This window comes from Coenobita brevimanus, chromosome 97 (genome assembly GCF_032717465.1).
Source record: "Coenobita brevimanus isolate Jiangsu-jjx chromosome 97, ASM3271746v2, whole genome shotgun sequence".
In the NCBI taxonomy this organism is placed as follows: Eukaryota; Metazoa; Arthropoda; class Malacostraca; order Decapoda; family Coenobitidae; genus Coenobita; species Coenobita brevimanus.
The window spans coordinates 4,805,010-4,825,725 of NC_137050.1; the positions used below are offsets into that span (position 1 = coordinate 4,805,010).

Below are 20,716 nucleotides of genomic sequence, written 5' to 3' on the forward strand. Positions count from 1 at the left end.
CAGAGAGATTCATGAGAGATGTGTAGTAAGGAAACTTGTCAATCTAATTATTAGATTGACATGTTTCCTTACTACATTCTTGTCTACTATTAGATTCTAATAGTAAAGAAGAATGTTCTTAATGGTATTCATAACTTATTAAACCCTCACACCCACCCATTCTCGACGTATTCCTTGCACAAAACATTTCATCATGACCCTCATCACGTATCCACACATTTCTTGTTTCCAAATGGGTTACGGAGTTCTTACTAAATGGAAATATATTTGATATCTTTCTTAGGATGAACCTAAAATGGTCCCTGTTTGTTTTAGATGATTAATTATCAGAGCTTAGTATCTTATATTTTTCACACTATTATACAGAATATGGAACTCAGGAATAATTCTATATCTGCCTTAATGAACCTCGTGCAGTTGATAAACATTAATCTAAGCCTTCTTTTTCACATGTAATCACATTCACCTCTATTACCCAAACTTAACTGAGCTCTGTGGCTGCCCTCAGATGACTTGGACTCTGAAATCATGATCAACACGCCCCCAGCGGCCACCAGCATTGAGAGCGGCGTGGAGTCCCTCACTAGGTCCCTCTCACATCTTGACTCTTCAGCCTCTTCCACCCATCCAAACACCCCAGACTATGGTAAAGTTCGTCTTTATTTATTGACTCTCATATCTGATAGTGTTAATGAATATTTTTTATTACTATTAACATTTTGTACTTGTACTTTCACGATCACTAATTTCTTTAAGCCACTGACTCGAGGTGGGCCGAAGCCAGGCTAGGAGATATTGCCAGGGTAGCTGACACAGGCCACTTCATTACGAGAGACTCATTCACCCGTACCACAACTCAATCTCATGGATGAAATACATGAGTGCAGCTATAAAGCAGTTCATGAATCGTAATTATCAGACAGCAAGACTAACCATGTCCGTACGCCTGGTTCTATTTCAGCCCTGACTTCGACTTCCCTTGAGCCAGAGGGGTAAAGAAATTAGTGATCGTGACAGTACATGCGAGTATATTATTTGAATATCGCTTTGTGTCCTACTGGTTTCGAGCACCAGTCATCTTAAGGGTCATGCATGTGTATTGATCAAGATCCCTTAGAGACAGTAGGAGGTTTACTGATTATGTAATGCAACCAAGGGGGTAGCCGGTTCACCTGTCTTTAAATGTTCTAGACAATGGTTGCTTAGTTTTGGGTTCTCAGGCGATTACACCTTCCAAGGGGTAAGCTAAGATGGGATTACGTGCTATTGTCTTTGTACAGCTTTGATTTCTTTTATTGGTCATCTTTTCCTCTCATCTTCTCTGAATGTTACCACCTGAACATAAAGATGGCATTATTTTCGATATAATACTTCATGCTTGACCAGTACAGTATATCAAGCTCTTCAACAAGTCAGTTTTACAGTCATGAACTCCTTGATTCAGATTTCTTTCTAGGTTAGGATATATAGGTCTACACTTCTCATTCCTTACTTTTTGATTAATTGTTACTTCTCACAGTATTTCACTATGTTTTAATGCCTAACAGTGGTAGTAATTGTAGCCCAAATGTCATCTGAATATGGACTGAAGGCTGAAGGTACCCTCCTTCTGCAGTCCACCATGCACCTTTCAAGAGATGGAGGGGCTGATGGATGTTTATATGACTGGGGAGTGAATCTGACCTGTTATATGCATTGATGTCACCATGAGAAGGTGTCCTTCTCCATCACCATGTTTTAATGCCACCTGTAATATGCAACACTATGGGGTGATTCAGTACTGGAGCATACATGCAGTTTTTATTTCTGATCATACACCATACCCTACATTCTACATCACTAGAAATAAATTTCCAGGGACAGTTTTTAAGTTCTTGATGCTTATAACAAAAATTTGAATTAATCCCAACAGATGAAGGTAGCTTGAGCCATCCGTCCTTCACACCACCATCCTCATCACCACCCATGGGAAGATTGTCAGGCTGTGTGGGTGTGTGTGGCAGTGAGGCTGGAGGAGTTTCACTGGGACGTGCTGGCAGTGTGCACTCATCATCCTCACAGCACTCAGCTTCCACTGTGCGATCTCGGTACTCACTAGTTCCGCACCGGAGGCCTGAGTTGACCCTAGGTGCTGAGCTAGCTGATCTGTCCCTGGCACCTGATCTCCCACATCTTGCTGATTTGCCTGGAATGGTTGCTGATCGACCTGATGATGCAGAAAGTGATCTATGTGGTGGCATGTCACATACACAGCATAACTGCTGCTCCACCTGCTGTGATGATGACAATGCTTCTATAACATCAACTGATGACCCAGATGATGATAATCAGAATGATGATGATGATGATGATGATCACTGCAAATGTGGATCCTGTGCTATGTGTATCCTGAAGCAAGCATCTGCTGGATTTCTGCACCAGAAACTGGACAGTGAAAACTCAAGTATGGCAGCACAGCGAGGAGACACAGGACCCCACACCTACCATGATTCTCTTGATTCTGCCAGCACATCTGGCCACTTCTTTGGGGGATCAGTTTTTACAAGTGATGATGCCTCTGTTATGGTGCAACCAGACCTTGATGAATCTGCTGCATCTGCTTACAACTTCTCAGAGGAAGATTTCAGTCAACTAGACAACAATGATGACTATGTAGAGTTCTTCAAGGACGGACTACGCTTTCCAGAGCCAGGTGAAGAAGATTTGGAACATGGAGAGCAGGAAGAGGAACGTGCCTTAACTCCTTCTGCAACTGCCCACCGTCACAGCCCACAGGGCCTAGGAGCACAGGGACTGGTAGCACAAAGGTCAGGAGCACAAACAGGAGCTTCTACCTCAGAACGGTCATCTCCAGCTCGCTCAGACCCACAAGACGAGGAACATCTTGATTACTCTGTGGAGAGTGCACAGGCTTCCCTTTTGGCCTCATATTCTCCTAGCCTGGCCATCCCTCTGGCAGCATATCGTCCTCGGGCCTCGGTTTCTTCTACATTTGACACAGACAGTGATTATGTGCAGGTAACAGGTCCTGAGAGTCCCTTCCTGGCCATGCCACCTGCTCCAGTTTCCATGTCTACTGTCAAAACAATCACCTCAGTTGCCATAGCTTCATCCCGCCTCAATACTTCATCTCCCAGCAACTCCCTTCCTCGTAATGACTGTAGCAGCAATAGATCCTCCACAGTCTTGCCTGATGCTGTCATCAGCAAGACAGCAGTGGCTAGTGCCAGTGAAGCACCTGCAAAATTCATAACTTCCAAGCCCCGGATCACTGTCTTAAAAGCTCACACTCAGATGGCTGCCACTGCTGCACCATCTTTCACGTCAGTACCACTGAGCCGTGGCATTGTACATACATTACCACAGGTGCAACCACGGCCTAAAATAGGTCCCATTCAGTCTCTGCAGCGTCCTGCCACACAGCTGCCTGAGATGCGTGCACTAGGTCTTCCACCACCATACTGCCGGGACCGTGGATCCCACAAGGTTAAGCCTGGCGGCCATAACCCAATGGAGGTACCAGTGATAAGGAAAAATAACTACCTAGATGTGAGGGCATCTGCATCCATGAACAAACGAGGGACTCGCATGCACCCAGAGCAGCACCCAACTGTAACTCCACGAAGTCTCTACCTCAGGCACCAGCAAAAGGCATTACAGCAGCTCCAAGCTAAAGAACAGCAACAGCTGCAAATGCTGCAACAGCGCATAAGCAGTGAAACAGTATATCAGCCCGCTGCATATGCTCAGGTGGTGGGTGTCCCACTGCTACCATCCCCAACCTACACTGGCTACCACCAGCATCAGCAGCCCCAGCAACCAGGCATCCAGCATCTGCCCAATTATATCCCACATCACCAGCAACAACAACAGTATCACCCTCAACAGCAACAGAAACAGCAGTTCCACCAACAGCAACAGCATCAGCAGCAACAACAGCAACAACAGCAACAGCAACAGCAACCTCAGCCTAGCTATCTTTACCCACCATATGTCAAAAATTTCTTCCAAAATCCGCCGCCTCCATCCCCTCACTTAGGATATGGGGTTGGAGCTGGGCCTGGGGGTAGTGGGTTCCATGTGGCTGTTGAAGCACCCTCACCCACGTACCAGTGTGCTAGTGACCCTGGAACATATCCTCCACACCAACAACAGCAGTCACTGGCTACTGTATACACAAACCAAGTCAGTTTGTCACAGATTGAGCAATATAAAGCACAGCTCTACTCTGATGTAGATTATGTTATTTACCCTATGAAGGATCCTGCACTCAGTCGCCAGGAGTACATGGATGCCAAACAGGGCCAAGTGATTGCCACACAGGCACAGCAACAGCAGCAGCACCATGCCAGCAGTAGCAGTAGCAACAGTAGCAACTTTGCTTATTTACCACCACCACCCCCTTACCGCAGTCCCAAGCTCTCACCACTGTATCGTTCCACACCAAATGTGGCAGCAACACTGACCAGTTGTGGAGGAACAGGAACAGGAACTGGATTAACAGCCAGTGGGGGGAGTGCTTCACTGCTGTCTTCCTACCCATCTTACCAGAGCCTCACCTCACACCAGCCAGGGTCATCCTCAGGATACTCCTCAATGGCAAGAGGACGCTGCTTTTCACAGCAGTCACTGGCCTCATCTTCATTGTCATCAGCTCCCTCGGGCTACTCTGCTTCCACGCAAAGCCTGACAGGAAGTTATGAACCTTACTCAGAAGTAATGCTCCGAGCATCATCCATGCTCCGTGTCCGCTCAGATGAGTCCATCCTTTCTTCAGCACTGGCAGACAACACAGAGCCTCAAGTTCCTACCGAGCATACATTGCCACCACCCCCACCTTACCGGCCCAAGGTGAGGACAACTCACAAGTACGTGGCTTCCCAATGCTGTGCATGACGCGCGGCTCAGGAGTCCAGCACTAAGTCAGTGTTTCATATCATCACATTAGGGAAGTTTCCCACTGGATGCATATTCAAGTGTTGCATATTCTTTCTTTTAAGTAAATCAGCTTGTGCTGGTGTCTTGGGCCTCCATTTTGAACTAACTTTAAAGGTCTTTCTTGCATGCTGCATTTTTATTTTTTTTAGTTTTCACAGTATTAGATTAATATTGGAATATGATGTTGCAATATTCATGGGTATTTCTTTTCGATTTGCATTATATTATGCTTTTTGCGTTTCTGCTGAATGTTCATGATAACATTGTTTACAATATATGAGTTACTGTTTGGATGGTGGATACCGGTACATACAGTATTCTTAAGGCAATACAGTTTATTACTTTATACGTTGCTCAAATTATATGTAGCATAACTGTGAAATGTATCTATTCATGCTTTTCTAATTTGGGTATAATGATAAATAGGAATCAGATTTCTATGGAAAATATGTAAAAACTAGATAATGCAATAATTCCATAACTTGTGACATCTGGCTGGACACCAGCATTTTACTGTGTTGTCTTCTGGCTTGGTACAGGATCCTTAGCCTTTTTCCTTTGCTTTGATGGTCTGCTTCAGTGCTTTCATTGTTGATGTTTCAAACACTCATTTGAGCTTGGAATACACTCAGCACAAAAACTACCACACTAATACAGTACTGTAATTTTCAGACAATGATTTCAAGCACCAGAGAAAAATGATGCACTCTGCATCTGAGTAATCCACTGTATTGTACTCAGAAGCACTGCCTTCAGCATGATTCAGGCTGTATTTAGATTCTGGTTGACTATTTCAGTGTAGGCTAAACACACCAGTTTCACACGACATATAGGAAGGTTTACAAATTCTTTCTTTCATATGTAGTCAGTAGCTTATGTACATCTCGCACATATATAATCACAACCTGTTAATGTACATAAGCACCCTTTATCTATGCTATACAAAACGTCAGTCAGGAATAATGCGCTGGCACAAAGAAGATTTAGCATGTCAGCATTCACCACTGACTGGCTATCACCATCATCTCCAACGCACTGCTCATTCCTGGAAGCCCCCTAACAACAGATTGGTGTGAAAGGACAATCTCCAGGCCACTCTGTCCTTACTTCATTCTCTCTCTCTCTCTCTCTCAAAGTACTACTCTGTTATTTTTTGCTACACATCACAGTCTTTCCTTTCATCACTGCCCTCAAACTCTTTCCCAAACTTATTTGCCTCTGCCAGGAAGTTTATGTTTTACCCTGGGTTTGTTTGTTTGTTTTTGTTTGTTTGTTTGTTTTTGTTTGTTTGTTTGTTTTTGTTTGTTTGTTTGTTTTTGTTTGTTTGTATATTTGTCTTTCTGTTTGTCTGTCAGTTAGCAGGATTACTCAGTAAGATATGAACAGATTTTTATGAAATTTTTTGGAGGGGTAGGGAATGGCCCAGTGAACAGTCGATTAGCTATTGGTTGTGATCCAGAATTATTTATTTGTTCGCAGCATATCTCCAAAAGCTCTCAGTGAATTTCAATGAAATTTTGTGGAAGGGTTGGCCATGGGCCAAAAAAGAATTGATTAAATTTGGGGGCGGATCCAGTTGCCACATCGGTGCAGGTATGCACTCTCCTAGTGCTGCTCTAGTTCTTGATATACACCAGCATGCATGTATCTCAAAATACTTTAATGTCTCATTATCCATTCACCAATACCACATATAACTTATACAGCCATTATTCCATTCCAAAGTAATACTGTAAATTTCTCCATCATTCACCATCCGTACTGGTTGTGCCTGCAGCTGTAGTGAAAAAGTTACTGTAATGACCTCTATCCTAGTTGCTGTACATCTACAGTCTAGAAAGTTTTAAGTTATTCACTGTCCAATTTTTACTCCCATAAAAGTGTCAGAAACAACACCCTTTTAAGCAGAATTCCCTTTGCCTCCATACAAACCATTCTTCTGTCTCCATCATCATCATCCAATCATATCCTCTGTTGCCCCATCATGAGCCCTGCAGAAAATTGCCAAGATCTTAAGTTACCCTTACCCCTTGACTTGTTCCCACTTTCACTGTACACTCCTTTTGGGCATTCTTACATAACGGGTTCAAGAAAATTAAACCTGTCATCCATCTCAAGCACTCTGACCCTGGTCTGTACTGTACCCTGCAGTGAATTCTCTTTTTCCTTTCTGTTCTGTACCTCATATCCATCCATCCATCATCTAATCCAGTGTTGCCCCATGAGGAGCATAGGAGCCTGGGGCTAGGCAAGTTGGTCCTGACATTTAAGATAAGAGTGGCCAGCCTCACTCATCCCTAAGTGGCATTACGTAAGCAATAAACCCCAACCATCACTTGGATATAAACTTGCACTGGCTCAGTTCGATCAGAGCGCTGTAATTGATCACCAAACCACCAGGCACCATAATTTGGCTATATGGTTACCACCCAGTGTAGTAAATGGTTTCCTGGTGTACAGGAAACCATTTGGCTTATCACTCAATGTAGTCACCCATAGACAGAAGAAAGAGGAAAGAATGAAGAAAAGAAAGACAGATGAGGAAGGATGGAAAGAACGAAGAGAGGAGAGGACAGGCACCCGAGAGCAGCACCTTGTCATATTCTTTCAAATACCTTTTTTTTTTTCTTTGTCACAGTTCTTGTGCATCAACACTATCATCATCACCTCATATGTCTTACTACCTTCTGGGAACCCCTTGACAGGGGATGGCTTTGACAGAAGTGCCCCTTGGTATTGTCCTTGAACACTTCTTTCACTTTCTTTATCACATCTTATTCCCTTCCCTTTCTCAGTTATTCTCCATCCTTGTCCCCTCTCTATCCCCAATATACTGTCCCGTTCTTTTATACCACATACCAAGGTCTTCCACTTCCATCAGTGCTCCTTATCACTTTGCAAGACTTTACCTGCACACATCTTGGACAAATAACCCCAGATTCAAGGATACATTTATTATACAGGTAGTCTTCCTATCTCAAGACAATTTTATTCAAATCTGGAGTTTTTTAATTATAAAGGTTGGACATAACCTTCAGTAACACTTTCACTTCTAGGGGCTCTCTTAAACTCAATAAAGTCACCTAAAAGCAGCAAGAATTAAATATATAATTACATCACTGTGGTAGGTTGGGGTGCTTACCATCCACTCACTCAGTGTTGTGCTGCTTTGGGTGTCTGCCCACCTCTCCTCTTTCCTTCCTCTTCTGTCCTTTTTTCCTGTCTTCTTTTCCCCTCCATTGGCCTACAGGTGACTTTACATTTTCTCCTCTGTCTTTACTTCCTTCATTCTTTCCTCCTCCTTCTGCCTGTGGGTGACTCTATACTAAGTGACAAGCCAAATGGTTTCCTGTACACTGGGAAACCTTTTACTACACTGGGTGGTCACCATATAACCAGATTATGGCGTCTGGTGGCATAGTGAGTAATTAAGGCACTCCAATCAGTTTTAGCTGGTGCAGGTTTATATCCAAGGGGTGGTTGGGGTTTCTTGCTCACATAATGCCACCCAGGGATGAGTGAGGCTGGTCACTCTCATCTTATGTCAGGACCGACTCGCCAAGCCCCGGGCTCCTACGCTCCTCATGGGGCAACATAGGATTGGATGATGGGTGGATGAATTACATCACTGTACTGATGGAGTTCAATAAGGACTGCAAACAGAGGTGGCAAGAGGACTATAAGGGAGCATGATAATACACACTAATGGACAGAAGTGAGATGACATGACTTTGAAAAGTCCAGAGAGAGAGAGAAAGAGAGAGCAGTGGAAATGTGACTCAAGACACACTGTATACATAGGTTGACAACTAAACAGTCAAGCCCCCAGACCCCCGTGTTCCTGATAAGGCAATACTATACAGTACTATATGGTGATGGTTGGATGGATTAGATCAAAGGAGCACAATTTATGAAAGATGTTGAGGTACGAAGTCTATTAACCCTTCAGTTCAGTAATGTCTTCATTGGTTTAGGCTTCCTACTACCAGAAATTTTTATTCAGCTTTGGAAAACTTTTTGAGCTAAAAAGCTTGATTATAGCCTTAATCTCTTCACAGTGAGGTCATTTCTAACTTCAATAAAACCATCTTGAGGGAGTGATGAAATACAAATGACATCATCAAGTTTAAGGAGTTAAACATTATAAGAGTATAGTAGAGAAAATGGATATGACTAAGGTACTGAAAAAGGTATATGCAAGTTAATATGAAGATGGGAGGTGTTGAAAGCCAAGGAGATGATGTGATATACTAAGTGAAGCTTTGAGAAAACAAACTATTGAAACTGAGGAAGCAAAGAGCTGAAGATGGAAATGCACATGCCAAGGATTGTATCTTTAAAAAAATGACATCTAGCATAATTAATACAGTTTGATGACATTGCCATCTCCAGATGATTAGCAGCATTTGACTTTGGGAAGAGCTCTCATTGTCAAGGGAAATAATGAAAAGAACAGCCAATTCTTTCAGTCTGAAATCTCTGCTAAGCTTATTATCATTGTCTAAAGGTAGCAAGAATGACATTAGGACATTATCAGCTTGAAGGGGTTTAAATGAAGCACATGATATGGGAAGCTGTTGTCTTTGGGATGGAACTGAGAATTCTGAAAACTGGATAATTATATATGGTATATTTAATGGAACCAATTCTGAAAACCTAGATAATGACTCTGTGGATATGTGGTTTATTTCATGGAACTGCTGTATTGATAGTTTCCTTTTTATGTTTCTACTTCTGAATCCTACCCATGTCATTTATTGGTGGGAAATAAGTTACCAAAATCTATCTATCTATCTCTATAGATAGATAGATAGATTTTGGTAAATAGTACAGTAATATCTCCTGTAGGTAATTTTGTGCGTACTGGCTAAAAAGAATTGCAGATCCATGCTTACAGAAAGATTACTTGTAGTGTACTAAGAATTACAGCAACACTACAGCTACATGTCCAGATTCTCATGGACATGTTTCCCTTCTTTATCCCTTTATTTTTATCCTGGAGAATTCATAAATACAGTATTTAAAATGTCCGTGATTTTGCTCCCATTATAATCTTCATGTTAAACTGATAATACTGTAGTACTGTATAAAATTAGAAGTAAAATACAGTATATTAAATTAATCCTGAGAGAAAAATTGAAGAGTTGCATGCTTGTCCATTCTTGGACCATTATAGAAGATACTGCATGGTTCAGTTTTTGTTGTGGACCAGTACTACCTTTCATAGCTACCTCCCCTGGCTCCACCACTCTAAAATTTGAATAACCACAATATAAAGCATTCCCCCCCCCCCCCCCAGATATTCAACAAAGCCATGTAATGCACAGCATATAACAGTCCAAATAAGTTAGTATTTATCGCTTCAACCCCTGCCTCCCCTGATCCTTTGCATACTGTCCACTTATATGAATGTTCAGATACAGCACCTCTAGGCAACACTGAACGATAGATACCACTTAATAACAACATATGGCAGTTTTCAAGGTAATCCTTATATGCAGGTACTGCACTGGTATTCCACAAAGTACAGTATTACAAACTCTTTATAATGCATATCACAAAGAGAAACAACATACCTATGATTAACACACAGTGAACAATCAAAGCCTTGCTTTGCAATTGTGCCAAAATACTTTCATGCTTTTCAATAAGCATGGAAACTTTCAATTTGATCCTCAGTACTGTACGTCTTCCCTGTCTCTCATCATGTTTATCATTAAATGCAAACACAGCCACTTCTGCCGTCCAAATTATCCAAGTTGCCTGTTTAAAGGTTTACTCTATTAAAAAAAAAAAAAAAAAAAAAAATCTCCTAGTAGGCCAGGCTCTCAATAAAATAAAAAATACCTTTACCAGACCGCACTGTTCAGTACTTAATTTCCTTCTCTAAGTTCCAAAGATCATCTAATAAACTCCAACATATTCTGAACTCATCTGAACCTCCAGTCAATGCAGCATCACACACACACACACACACACACACACTACCTTATATATACACATCATCTGTTATTCTGTCAAATTACTGAACTTTATTTTTGTTTGTATATTGAAATGACAGGCCTAGTAACTGTGTACCATTTGGTCCATACCAACATTAGCTTGTTTCATTTTTTCGTTTCGTTTTTAAAGGCCCCAACATGCATGCGTTGGCCTTGGTCACCTAATTGTGGCTCTCCATGCTGCACGGTCCATTGCAGCCTCCCTGTTCAGTCCCTTAACCCTGAGGTCACACTTAATGACCTCGTCCCATGTATTTCTCAGTCTACCCCTCGTAACCTCACCCCCAATATTAACACTTCTCACCTTCCTCACCCAATTATCATCCCCCCATTAGCTTGAGTCTGCTAAAACAGTACAGTGCTGTGTAATGCCCAATCAGCAGTGAAAGACCCATTGCCTTACCTGCTTTGCTCTCCATGGCCTCTGAACATTAGTCTCTTAATTCTGAAGCAGTCAGTGCCAGTAACACTGATCTGTGGCAGTGTATAAGCTATCAGTATCAGTTGCTGCAGAGTTACGTGAAGAATTTTCCAAGTTCATGGAGAAAGCAGTAGGAGAGGTAACAGGACTTTCATTGCTGATGGTACAACTATCAGTTTAAGTACATACACCTACAATGGAAAAATCTGCACTTATGATAACATCAGTACTGGTTGGTGGGGGCGCTTACCATCCACTCACTCGATATAGTGCTGCTCTTGGGTACCTGTCCTTCCCTTTTTTCCTTCTTTCCATCCCTCATTTTCTTTCTTTCAATCATTCTTTCCTCTTCCTTCTGTCTATGGTTGAACAGAGTGACAGGCCAAATGTTTTCCTGTACACAAACCATTTACTACACTGGATAGTAACCATATAGCCAAATTATGACGACTGGTGGTTTAGTAGGTAATTAAGACCCTCCAATTGGATTGAGTTGGTGCAAGTTTATGTCCAAGGGATGGTTGGGGTTTATTGCTCACGTAATGCCACTCGGATGAGCGAGGTTGGTCACTGTCATTTTAAATGTCAGGACCATCTTGCCTAGCCCCGGGCTCCTATGCTCCTCATGGGACAACACTGGATTAGATGATGAATGGGGGAAATTAAATAAAAAATAAAACAATCAAGCTTTATGGAAAAAATTAAACCTGGTCAGTTTTAAAAATTGCATTGATTTGTTAAAAATGAAAGTACTCTTCTGAAAATATTCTGATATGAATTGATGTACTATACTGTAAATAAAAAAACACTGTAAATATACTTATGTAGCTGTGGATATTTACAGCAGCACTAAATACAATAAAGGAATCATGGTGATACAGGACTTACCATAATAACAGTAATGTGAAAAGTGCCATAATTGATGTGAATAGCATCATTCACATTATGTATTTGTGATTGTCCCATACACACAGAGTACAACCCATGCATTTTGGGTTACACCCTGACACTAGCCTTAGCAGAAAATTCTTCCTTTGTACCTCTCCATACAAGCCCCCAAATATTTTATGTTTTCAATGTCAGTCACCCACAGGAGAACTGCATTTGCTTCAAATCCAGTAAGGTGCATGAATTTACGAACTGTCAGGGTTTACTATATTGTGAAGAAAATGGGGTTCTTAAGATAACCATTGTTCTCTACTTTCCATTAGGAGACCTTGGGCGGGGCTGGGTGTGCTAGTGGGGACTCCTCGGGAGGTGCTGGGAGCCGCAGCAGGAGGAATGGGGGTGGCCGCCTCAGCCTGCAGCAGCTGCGGGAGCGGAGTCAGCTCCTGGATGTCCCACTCATTGCCGCCTTGTGCTCTGACACCAGCCTCACCGGGCATCCAGGCCACACATCACCCTCTGACCCCAGCACAAGCCCAGGCTTCAACACTTCCACCTCACCTGCCCAGTCTGACTCCACAGGCACGGCAGGCCTTGGCACCTCGGGCCTGGACACATCGCAGGCAACCGCCCTAGGACACTCTAAGCAGACTAAGACTCGGCGCAAACAGAAGGGAACCAAGACTACACGCAGGTACTCTCTTTCAGGAGTCTATACTACCAATCAGGTACCAGTGACTCATATCAGGTCCAGGTGTAGCAGTAAAACCTTCAGTGGTATCCACCAGCACCCAACTACAACCCCCACACACCATCCTGATCACACCACTTCTCATCTCATCACACCCATCCTTCATCTAGATGATCCAGCAAAAGCCAAGGTTTCCTCAAGCATTGGGTCATAGTAAACAAGACTGAACATAGTTCATTTAGCATATTGTTTGGGAAATTTTCTTCATAGTGATATTAGTGGGCTCCCAATATATGCAACAAAATTCTTAAGCTAATCATAATTGAAAAATAGGTACCATACAGCACTTAAAATTTTTAACGATGGGCTGTATGATTTATGTTGATATTATGGGCAAATTCTTTGGCATAGCAACCCTGCTTCTCACTAACTTCCAAAAATACACAAGTCTAACTGTAGGATCTCTGCTATGACCTAGAATACCTATGAGTACTGTATATGAGAGCATGACCTTGACTTCTCATCCACTCCTACTCCCACTCTGCCCCATGATCTCAACAAACACTAGCACTCACGTCGTAATCACAAGCAATCCAACTCAGGCATCATCATTATTATTATTATTATTATTATTATAATAATACTGCACAAGCAGCATATATTGGCACGCATTTTTATTAACATATACAGCCTAAAATTAGCTAGATTATCTGCCATTTATGGAGGTTAGGTCTTGGTAATTTCACACTACAGTGGTGCTGAGTTTACAATGGCTGTACTATAGTTACAGATTTTACCACTAAAACAAATATAAAAAAAAATATATAAAAAATTGAGGATATCACTTTATATTACTTTTAGAAGCTGTTGATACTCTGTTAAATTTACCATCAGCAGACTGACTCATGCAGTTTTGGTTGATCAGTTCCACAGAAGTGCTCAGTATGTTTCATCAGTACTGTTAATATTTTTTGACCAGAGCAAATTTAAGAACTAATATAACTGCCACTTCCTATCAAAGTTGCTCTGGAACAAACTATGTACAGTGTACATAGTGTACTTGAAGAGTAAGCTATATTGTACCTAAAGTAATTCAGTTCCAGAGTGTGTTGCAGCAGGACATCCGTGTCACTGATAACTTGCATAACATGGAATGAATGATGCAGTAATTCCAAGGATGATGCATTATATCACTATGTTTAATCTGTCAGTTTGAATATAATGCATTTCTTACAGTAGACCCCTGTATATGCAGATTTACAGCCCATACGATTCACTTTTTCATTATTTTTAATTGCTTCCCAACTTCAAAAAAGTATAGTATACAATGTTTCATTCTGTTCAACTCTTGTCATTACAAGTAAATGACACAATAAATATATTTTGTTGTGGCTATTTTTCCATGCATTACAGCATGAGCGAAAAAAAGAGGCCTTCATCTACTCCTCCTAGTGCTTAACTGCTATCTAGATACATGAGATTGGCTAGAGACACACTAGTGAAGAGAATGATGCAATGGCAAGTGGTGGCCAGAAAGTGATGTGTTATTAGATGTCTCGCAAGGATTACTATTTTTTTGTTACATTACTGTACATATGCATGTAATTATGCCCTTCACTTAAACTAGATTTATAAAGGTGATGGGTAATTTCAGTACCTCCTAAGCCTTCGTAGTGCTCCATTTATCGATAATTACCATTATTAGTAGTTCTGTGTCACTGTTGGCAGGGTGGAAATTGATCAGAGGCAGCAAAGACTTTGTGGACTTTTCATGCTACTTATTTTTCCCACACCTTTCACCCTTGACTCTCAAGGATTTCCTTTTAAATTATTCCTCTTGCTGCCAGAGTTTTAGCCATCTTGGGAAAGGCCTCTCAAATTGAAGGGTTTAGTTGTATCTAACCCCTCCACTTTGAAAAGTCTATCCTGTGCTGAATAAAGCTGTCCAAAGAGACCAAGAATACAACAAAAAGAACATCTCCAGGCTCAATGGGTTAACTATCATATCCTCAGATTTAGTGTTCACGACAACTTCCATTCACAGTACCCTCGCAAATACAGGGGGTCTACTGTATACAATTTATAATCCTTCATTGCATGTGTTATATACATAACTTGTTGGTTTTGGAATTCGTATTTTAAACTGATTTGCTGTCTGAACTGTAGCCAAACCATAGGCTTAAGCTCAACACAGATTTCTGGGAGCAACAAAAATATTTGTACAATCTGTCAGCTGAATCCCTATACCACTTGAAACTGGCCTATTCCTCTGGTCTGATCCATCATCAAATACATCAGTATGAACAGTGCTGTAGATTAAAGACTCTCTTGTACAGTATATTTAATCCCATTACTAAGATGATATTTCAATTTTAATATTAGCATCCCCATACATTCAATATACAATCTGGCAGAGCCTTCATAATGAAGAGGCTAATGAGTACTGTTTGTAATTTCTTCCACATGAAATGTCTACTGTAAGCTGAATTAAACTGTGTGGCAGTAACAAAATGAGAAATACACCATCATACTGAAGTGGTAACCTAGATAAGGCAGAAAAAGGAACAAATATGACAAAAGCAGGAAATCTTACTAACATTCCAATGCACATCAAATATTTTCATCAGTTCTGCAGATGGACAACCAACATGGTAGAGCTGACTATACCTAATCTGTTTGTCACTAGCCAAATCATCATCATATGACAGTGATAACTTCCCAAACTGGAGTCTCACCAATGCAACAGATCAACACTTGTACTCAGGGTCAGGTATTTGAATTATGTTTGTGGTACCCATGATTTACTTTTTTTCCGAGTTGGTCAAAATTAGTGGATAAGTTTTTGAGCTGTTCATGTCTGTCCTGTCCTGATATTTATTTATTGAATTTCCTCTCCAGTATAGTACAACTTGCAGCAGCAACAGTGACAAAAATGCAATATACCAGGTATTTTACTGGTGGATCACTAGACTGAAAGTACTGCATTGTAGTGTATAGTACCTTTAAAAATAACTACATATATACATGTGTATATACATACCGTATATTATGTATATCAGTTTCACTGTACTCAGGTTATTACATTTGTTCAGTGGTACTCAACAAATGTTACTCGGGAGTTAGAGACTTGTATTTACTTTTATATGTTCTCTAGCTCCAAGCAGTATTTGGTCTTTCTTCTTTTAAGTGCGACATTATTTACTTTACTAGTACTGTATTGGTAAAACTGTTGTAATGATCCACAAAAAAAAAAAATATATATATATATTATATTACAACAGCACCTCTTGCCTTTCAACTGTCAATCATTTATTATACTGAGGGACCAATTACTGTACCGAGAAATTCACATGAACAGCTTGTTACGTGTCATACTGAACATAGAAGTACTGTACTAGATAATAAGTAATGGATATAAGTTTTGTGTGTGTGTATGTACATGTGTGTACATGCATGTATGCACATGTATTTGTGTGTGTGTGTGTGTGTGTATCTGTTAGTCTGTTAGATGTTCTGTCGAGTTACTGATATGGTTTCAGTTACAAAGGGCATTTAATTCTAGCTGTATGAAGAATGCTCAATAGCATATGTATCTTCTGATATTCTTACTCCTCAAAATAAAATCACCTTTTGTTGCAATGCAATTGTATAGCAGTGAAAAGTGAACCAAATGCATTAAAACAGTTACAGAAAATGCAACTGTTAATTGCACTTATCCTATACAGGGGGGTAAGTATGCTGGACTATGTTTCCTGATCATATATTTTCCAGCATTAAGTAAAGACTTGTTTTCAGTCTAATTACAGTATATAACTTATGACAAGAACTTACTTTCTCCAACTATTGAACTTTTAAAAATGAATTCAGATTTTATTAGTATAATAAAGTTTATAAAAATACACATCACATATGCATATTCATTGATCATCAACTTATGTAAAAACTTCTAGAAAAAAATAGGAATGGCCATTTGTTTTCAAAATGATTAGTATAGCTTCATTCTGTGCGATGGAGGGAAGAAATAACTCTTCACATATCATCCTTGCTCACTTAGAAGAGCCTTATGAGGTGTGGCTCTACATCAGACTTGACTGGCATTAATAACTCAGTTAATATGTTGTTAAGAATAACACATTTTCCATGATGCCATGCTTAAGTGATTTTAGATAGGAAAATCTGGGGGACACTCAGACAAAAACCCCAATGGTCACCACCCAGCATAGAAAATGGTTTCCAGGATACAGGAAACCATTTGGCTTGTCACTCAGTGGAGACCATAAGGCATCCCTACATTGAGTGAGTGGATGATGGGCATCCTCATCTACTCGTACCACCATGTATCAGATACAGCCAGGATTCTGTGGGCTTGAACGGCGAGTATGAATGGAAGCGTGGCCCATTGGATTGGGCAAACATGGGCTGTCTGGACATTGCTACTCCTCACCCTGCCCTTGGTTGGGAAAGGAGTGCTGGATGATGATGATGATGACAAACAACACATTGGTCAGAGTAGAAAGGAGAGGAACCTGGAACCTGGAGACATGGCCAGCTTTTATCGGTATTTTCAAGGGGGAACAATACATCGTAACTCAGTCAGTTTTCCTCCTGAGAATGCCTGAGTAGATCCAAACTTAATTCTAGATATGAAGTGCAAATCCTTGTGCACACTTACTATGGTTGTATTAATCAGTAAACTGTCTTCCCACTTAGTATTTGATGTTATATGTATGTACAAAGTGTGCCAAATTAAACTGTACCTAGATCACACTGGTGCTTCTAGAGTGCAATAAACATTATTTTAGTCCAAGCTCATACCTCACCTCATGTGGTTTATTAGTGTGTTTTTGTTTTCAACTGAGCACAAGAGCTTGCATAGTTGTGCAAATATTACAATGAATTATCATTATATTCTTAAGCACTAGTATACATTCTGGTAAACAAGTCCCAAGTACCCATATTAACCCATACTGTGCTGGGGAGGGGGAGAGTGATACACCTCGACGCTCACCGATTGTGGATGTTTTTTTTCTGGCTAAATAGGCTTTATACACCAATATAGGATTTCTGGCACTAATAAAAGTAATCATAAAACCAGAAAGTTGGTTGAATTGAGTCGGGTTCGTGCCACTCTACCTCTGATATCTTTGAGGTTACTGAGAGAGCATTGCGGCTGTGAGTTTGTGAACCAATTTTGGATTTTTTTTTCTGGCTGAGCTGAATACATCACTATAAGATCCTTGGCACTAATAAAAGTAATCACCAAAGCCAGAAAGTTGGCTGAATCGAGTCGGATTGGTGCCAGTCAACCTCTGAAATCTTCAAAGTTACTGAGATTGCAGTGTGACTGTGAGCCTGTGAAGACTGTCACTCGCCTCCCGAGCTCATAAATCAGTGACATATGCATACTGGAGAAATATCTGAGGTTAGCAAGATACATTCTTACCATCCATTTTACTTCAGTTGCTTGCAATGACTTCTCAATGCTACAGGACATAGATCTACATCACTGGCAATTCTGAAGGGGACGTAGATCTACGTTGCTCGCACAGTACGGGTTAAGACAGAAAAAAGTTACTTTGAGGTGTGGAAAATATTCTTTCACAAAATTTATCACTAAACAAAATCATTTTTTAAATCTATATCTAATTTATGAAGTGCACCAGAATTTTGTTGCCATATTATGTATAAAAAAGTGATAGACAAAATATCTTCCTATAAATGGTCTTGAACTGCACTAATTGCATTATTTTCTTAACAATAATATAAAGGATGTCAGTGTTAGTGCTATCTACATTGCTCCACATTACTCAACTGTTAAAAGTATGTACACACACCACATTAAACCCCTCATACCATAATCACACATCACACACACGTGCAAGTGCACTCACTAAAACACAAAACACTGTACATGTGAAGTAAATTAATGACCACACACTCAATACATGCAGTATACATAGACTATGCAGATCATTTAACTGTATATATTAAACAAAATAAGGGTGCATAAGAAATTTGTGAACATAGCACATTTCAGGTAAACTTCTGTGATGACTGATTCAGCAAGAATGATTGAGAATGATGGTGTCTGTGTGAGTGCTTTACGATAGTCTTACGGTTTATTTATATTATTCGTAGATTAAGGACACAAATAACCATGATTAAATGTAAATTGATGTCCATTATATGCATCTTTTTTCCCAACCTAAGGCATTTTATTCCATTTCTCATTTGGAAGTGAGTGATAAAAGGTAGGCTAAGTTGTTATTTTTACTTCATTCATTGTGCAATCATAGTATAATTTCAAAAACTTTTTTTAAATCAACTAGGCATAATGTGTTGTTTATATTTTGTAATGAACACCTGTATATAGTAGTGTACAAGAGGAGTAACACTGTCATACTTGATAGCAGTGTTAAGCAGTGTATATATATCCAATGTGCATATGAACCAATTAAACATAAACAAGTGATTTTATTTTATTTTGTTACCAAATGTACCTTAAGTTCATCAGCTGTTTATGATAAATATCCTTGAACACGCCTGTCTGCTTCCATTTATATGTACCAATTAGGTATGAACTATTACACTATAATTATAAACATGCAACCATCTGTAGGGTTTACTAATATACCATTAAGGAGAAAAATACCATACATATTTACTTTATATATATATATGTGTGTGAAATCTTTATTGAATACAGTACAGTATTTCTAAACACTGAACAAATCTGAACAAGAGTGGTACTACAAAAAGGCTAAAATTTTGACAATGAAATATCAAAGATAATCACTAGCATAATTTACCTTCACACACACACACAAAAAAGGGGGGGGAGGGGGGGGGCTGATCAAGAAATATACCAGCATTAACTGCAAATTGTTCCAAAGTGACATGCTCCTTACTCATACCCCCTGAAAGGGAAAAGATAAAAAAATAAAATAGTATGACACTTTTTTCAAGAACATATTAGCCACAAACTGGATGAGAAAAAACAGCCTGGCAAAAAGGGAAGAAAAACAAAAAATATGCTAGCCCAAAATGCCCTACATGTCATAAAACCAACTAAACTGGGGAAAAATGAGGAACTGAAAACTCTTCCCCTCTGCAGTGACACAACGTTATGGCAATCTCCCACCATCCAACACATGTGCTGCTCATACCTCCCATGGCATGCAAGAGAGGATACTCAACCTGGGATATGATGTTTCCTTCAGCTGAACAAAATCATCTGGTGGTTGCATCAAATATATCTTAAACTCTCATTTATTATTTACGGGTCAATCAAGTTTTTAACTCTGTCATGGTTGAATATAGTATTTCCCTCAGATGAACAAATATCACATTACAATATTCAGAATAATTTTCTAACGTTCACCAAGCAACTAGCGAAAATGGCTATATATCCATTCACCCATCATTCATTCATCATCATCTGGACCTCCTTTCCCACCCTAGGGCAGGGTGAGGAGTAGTAATGTCCAGACAGCCAAAGTTTCCCCAATTCAATGAGCCAAGCTTCCATTCACTCATCATTCAAGCCCTTGAAATCCTGGCTTCACCAGATAGGCCAAAAAAAAAAAAAAAAAACACCACCTTCTGTAGCTTCACATACAGTATAACTATCTGAGAGAACCAATCCCAAAGCTGTCATGTTAAAAACGGGTGCAAAATCCCTAGTTATGAGCTTCTCTGCACAAAATTTATCCATCCAGCTCGGTCTCTTGTCAGTCCAAGCCCCACAAACTTCCATACCTCTCTTCTTCACACATTCAT

General features: G+C 40.2%; 2 protein-coding genes across 2 annotated transcripts in view; one reads left to right on the forward strand and one right to left on the reverse strand.

The window, feature by feature from the left end:
• ex (FERM domain containing expanded) overlaps positions 1-13,988 on the forward strand; it is a 96,033-nt gene extending 82,045 nt beyond the window's left edge. Inside the window, exons 10-13 of the mRNA XM_080283396.1 lie at positions 509-646; positions 1,913-3,832; positions 3,935-4,851; positions 12,573-13,988. Coding sequence (XP_080139522.1) covers positions 509-646; positions 1,913-3,832; positions 3,935-4,851; positions 12,573-13,151 — 3,554 coding nt within the window. The 3' untranslated portion in view covers positions 13,152-13,988. The remainder of the gene's footprint in view (positions 1-508; positions 647-1,912; positions 3,833-3,934; positions 4,852-12,572) is intronic.
• Positions 13,989-17,475: 3,487 nt separating this feature from the next.
• Positions 17,476-20,716, reverse strand: part of Prosbeta7 (proteasome subunit beta type-4) — a 32,605-nt gene continuing 29,364 nt past the window's right edge. Inside the window, exon 6 of the mRNA XM_080283409.1 lies at positions 17,476-19,854. Within this exon, the coding sequence (XP_080139535.1) occupies positions 19,842-19,854 (13 nt within the window). The 3' untranslated portion in view covers positions 17,476-19,841. The remainder of the gene's footprint in view (positions 19,855-20,716) is intronic.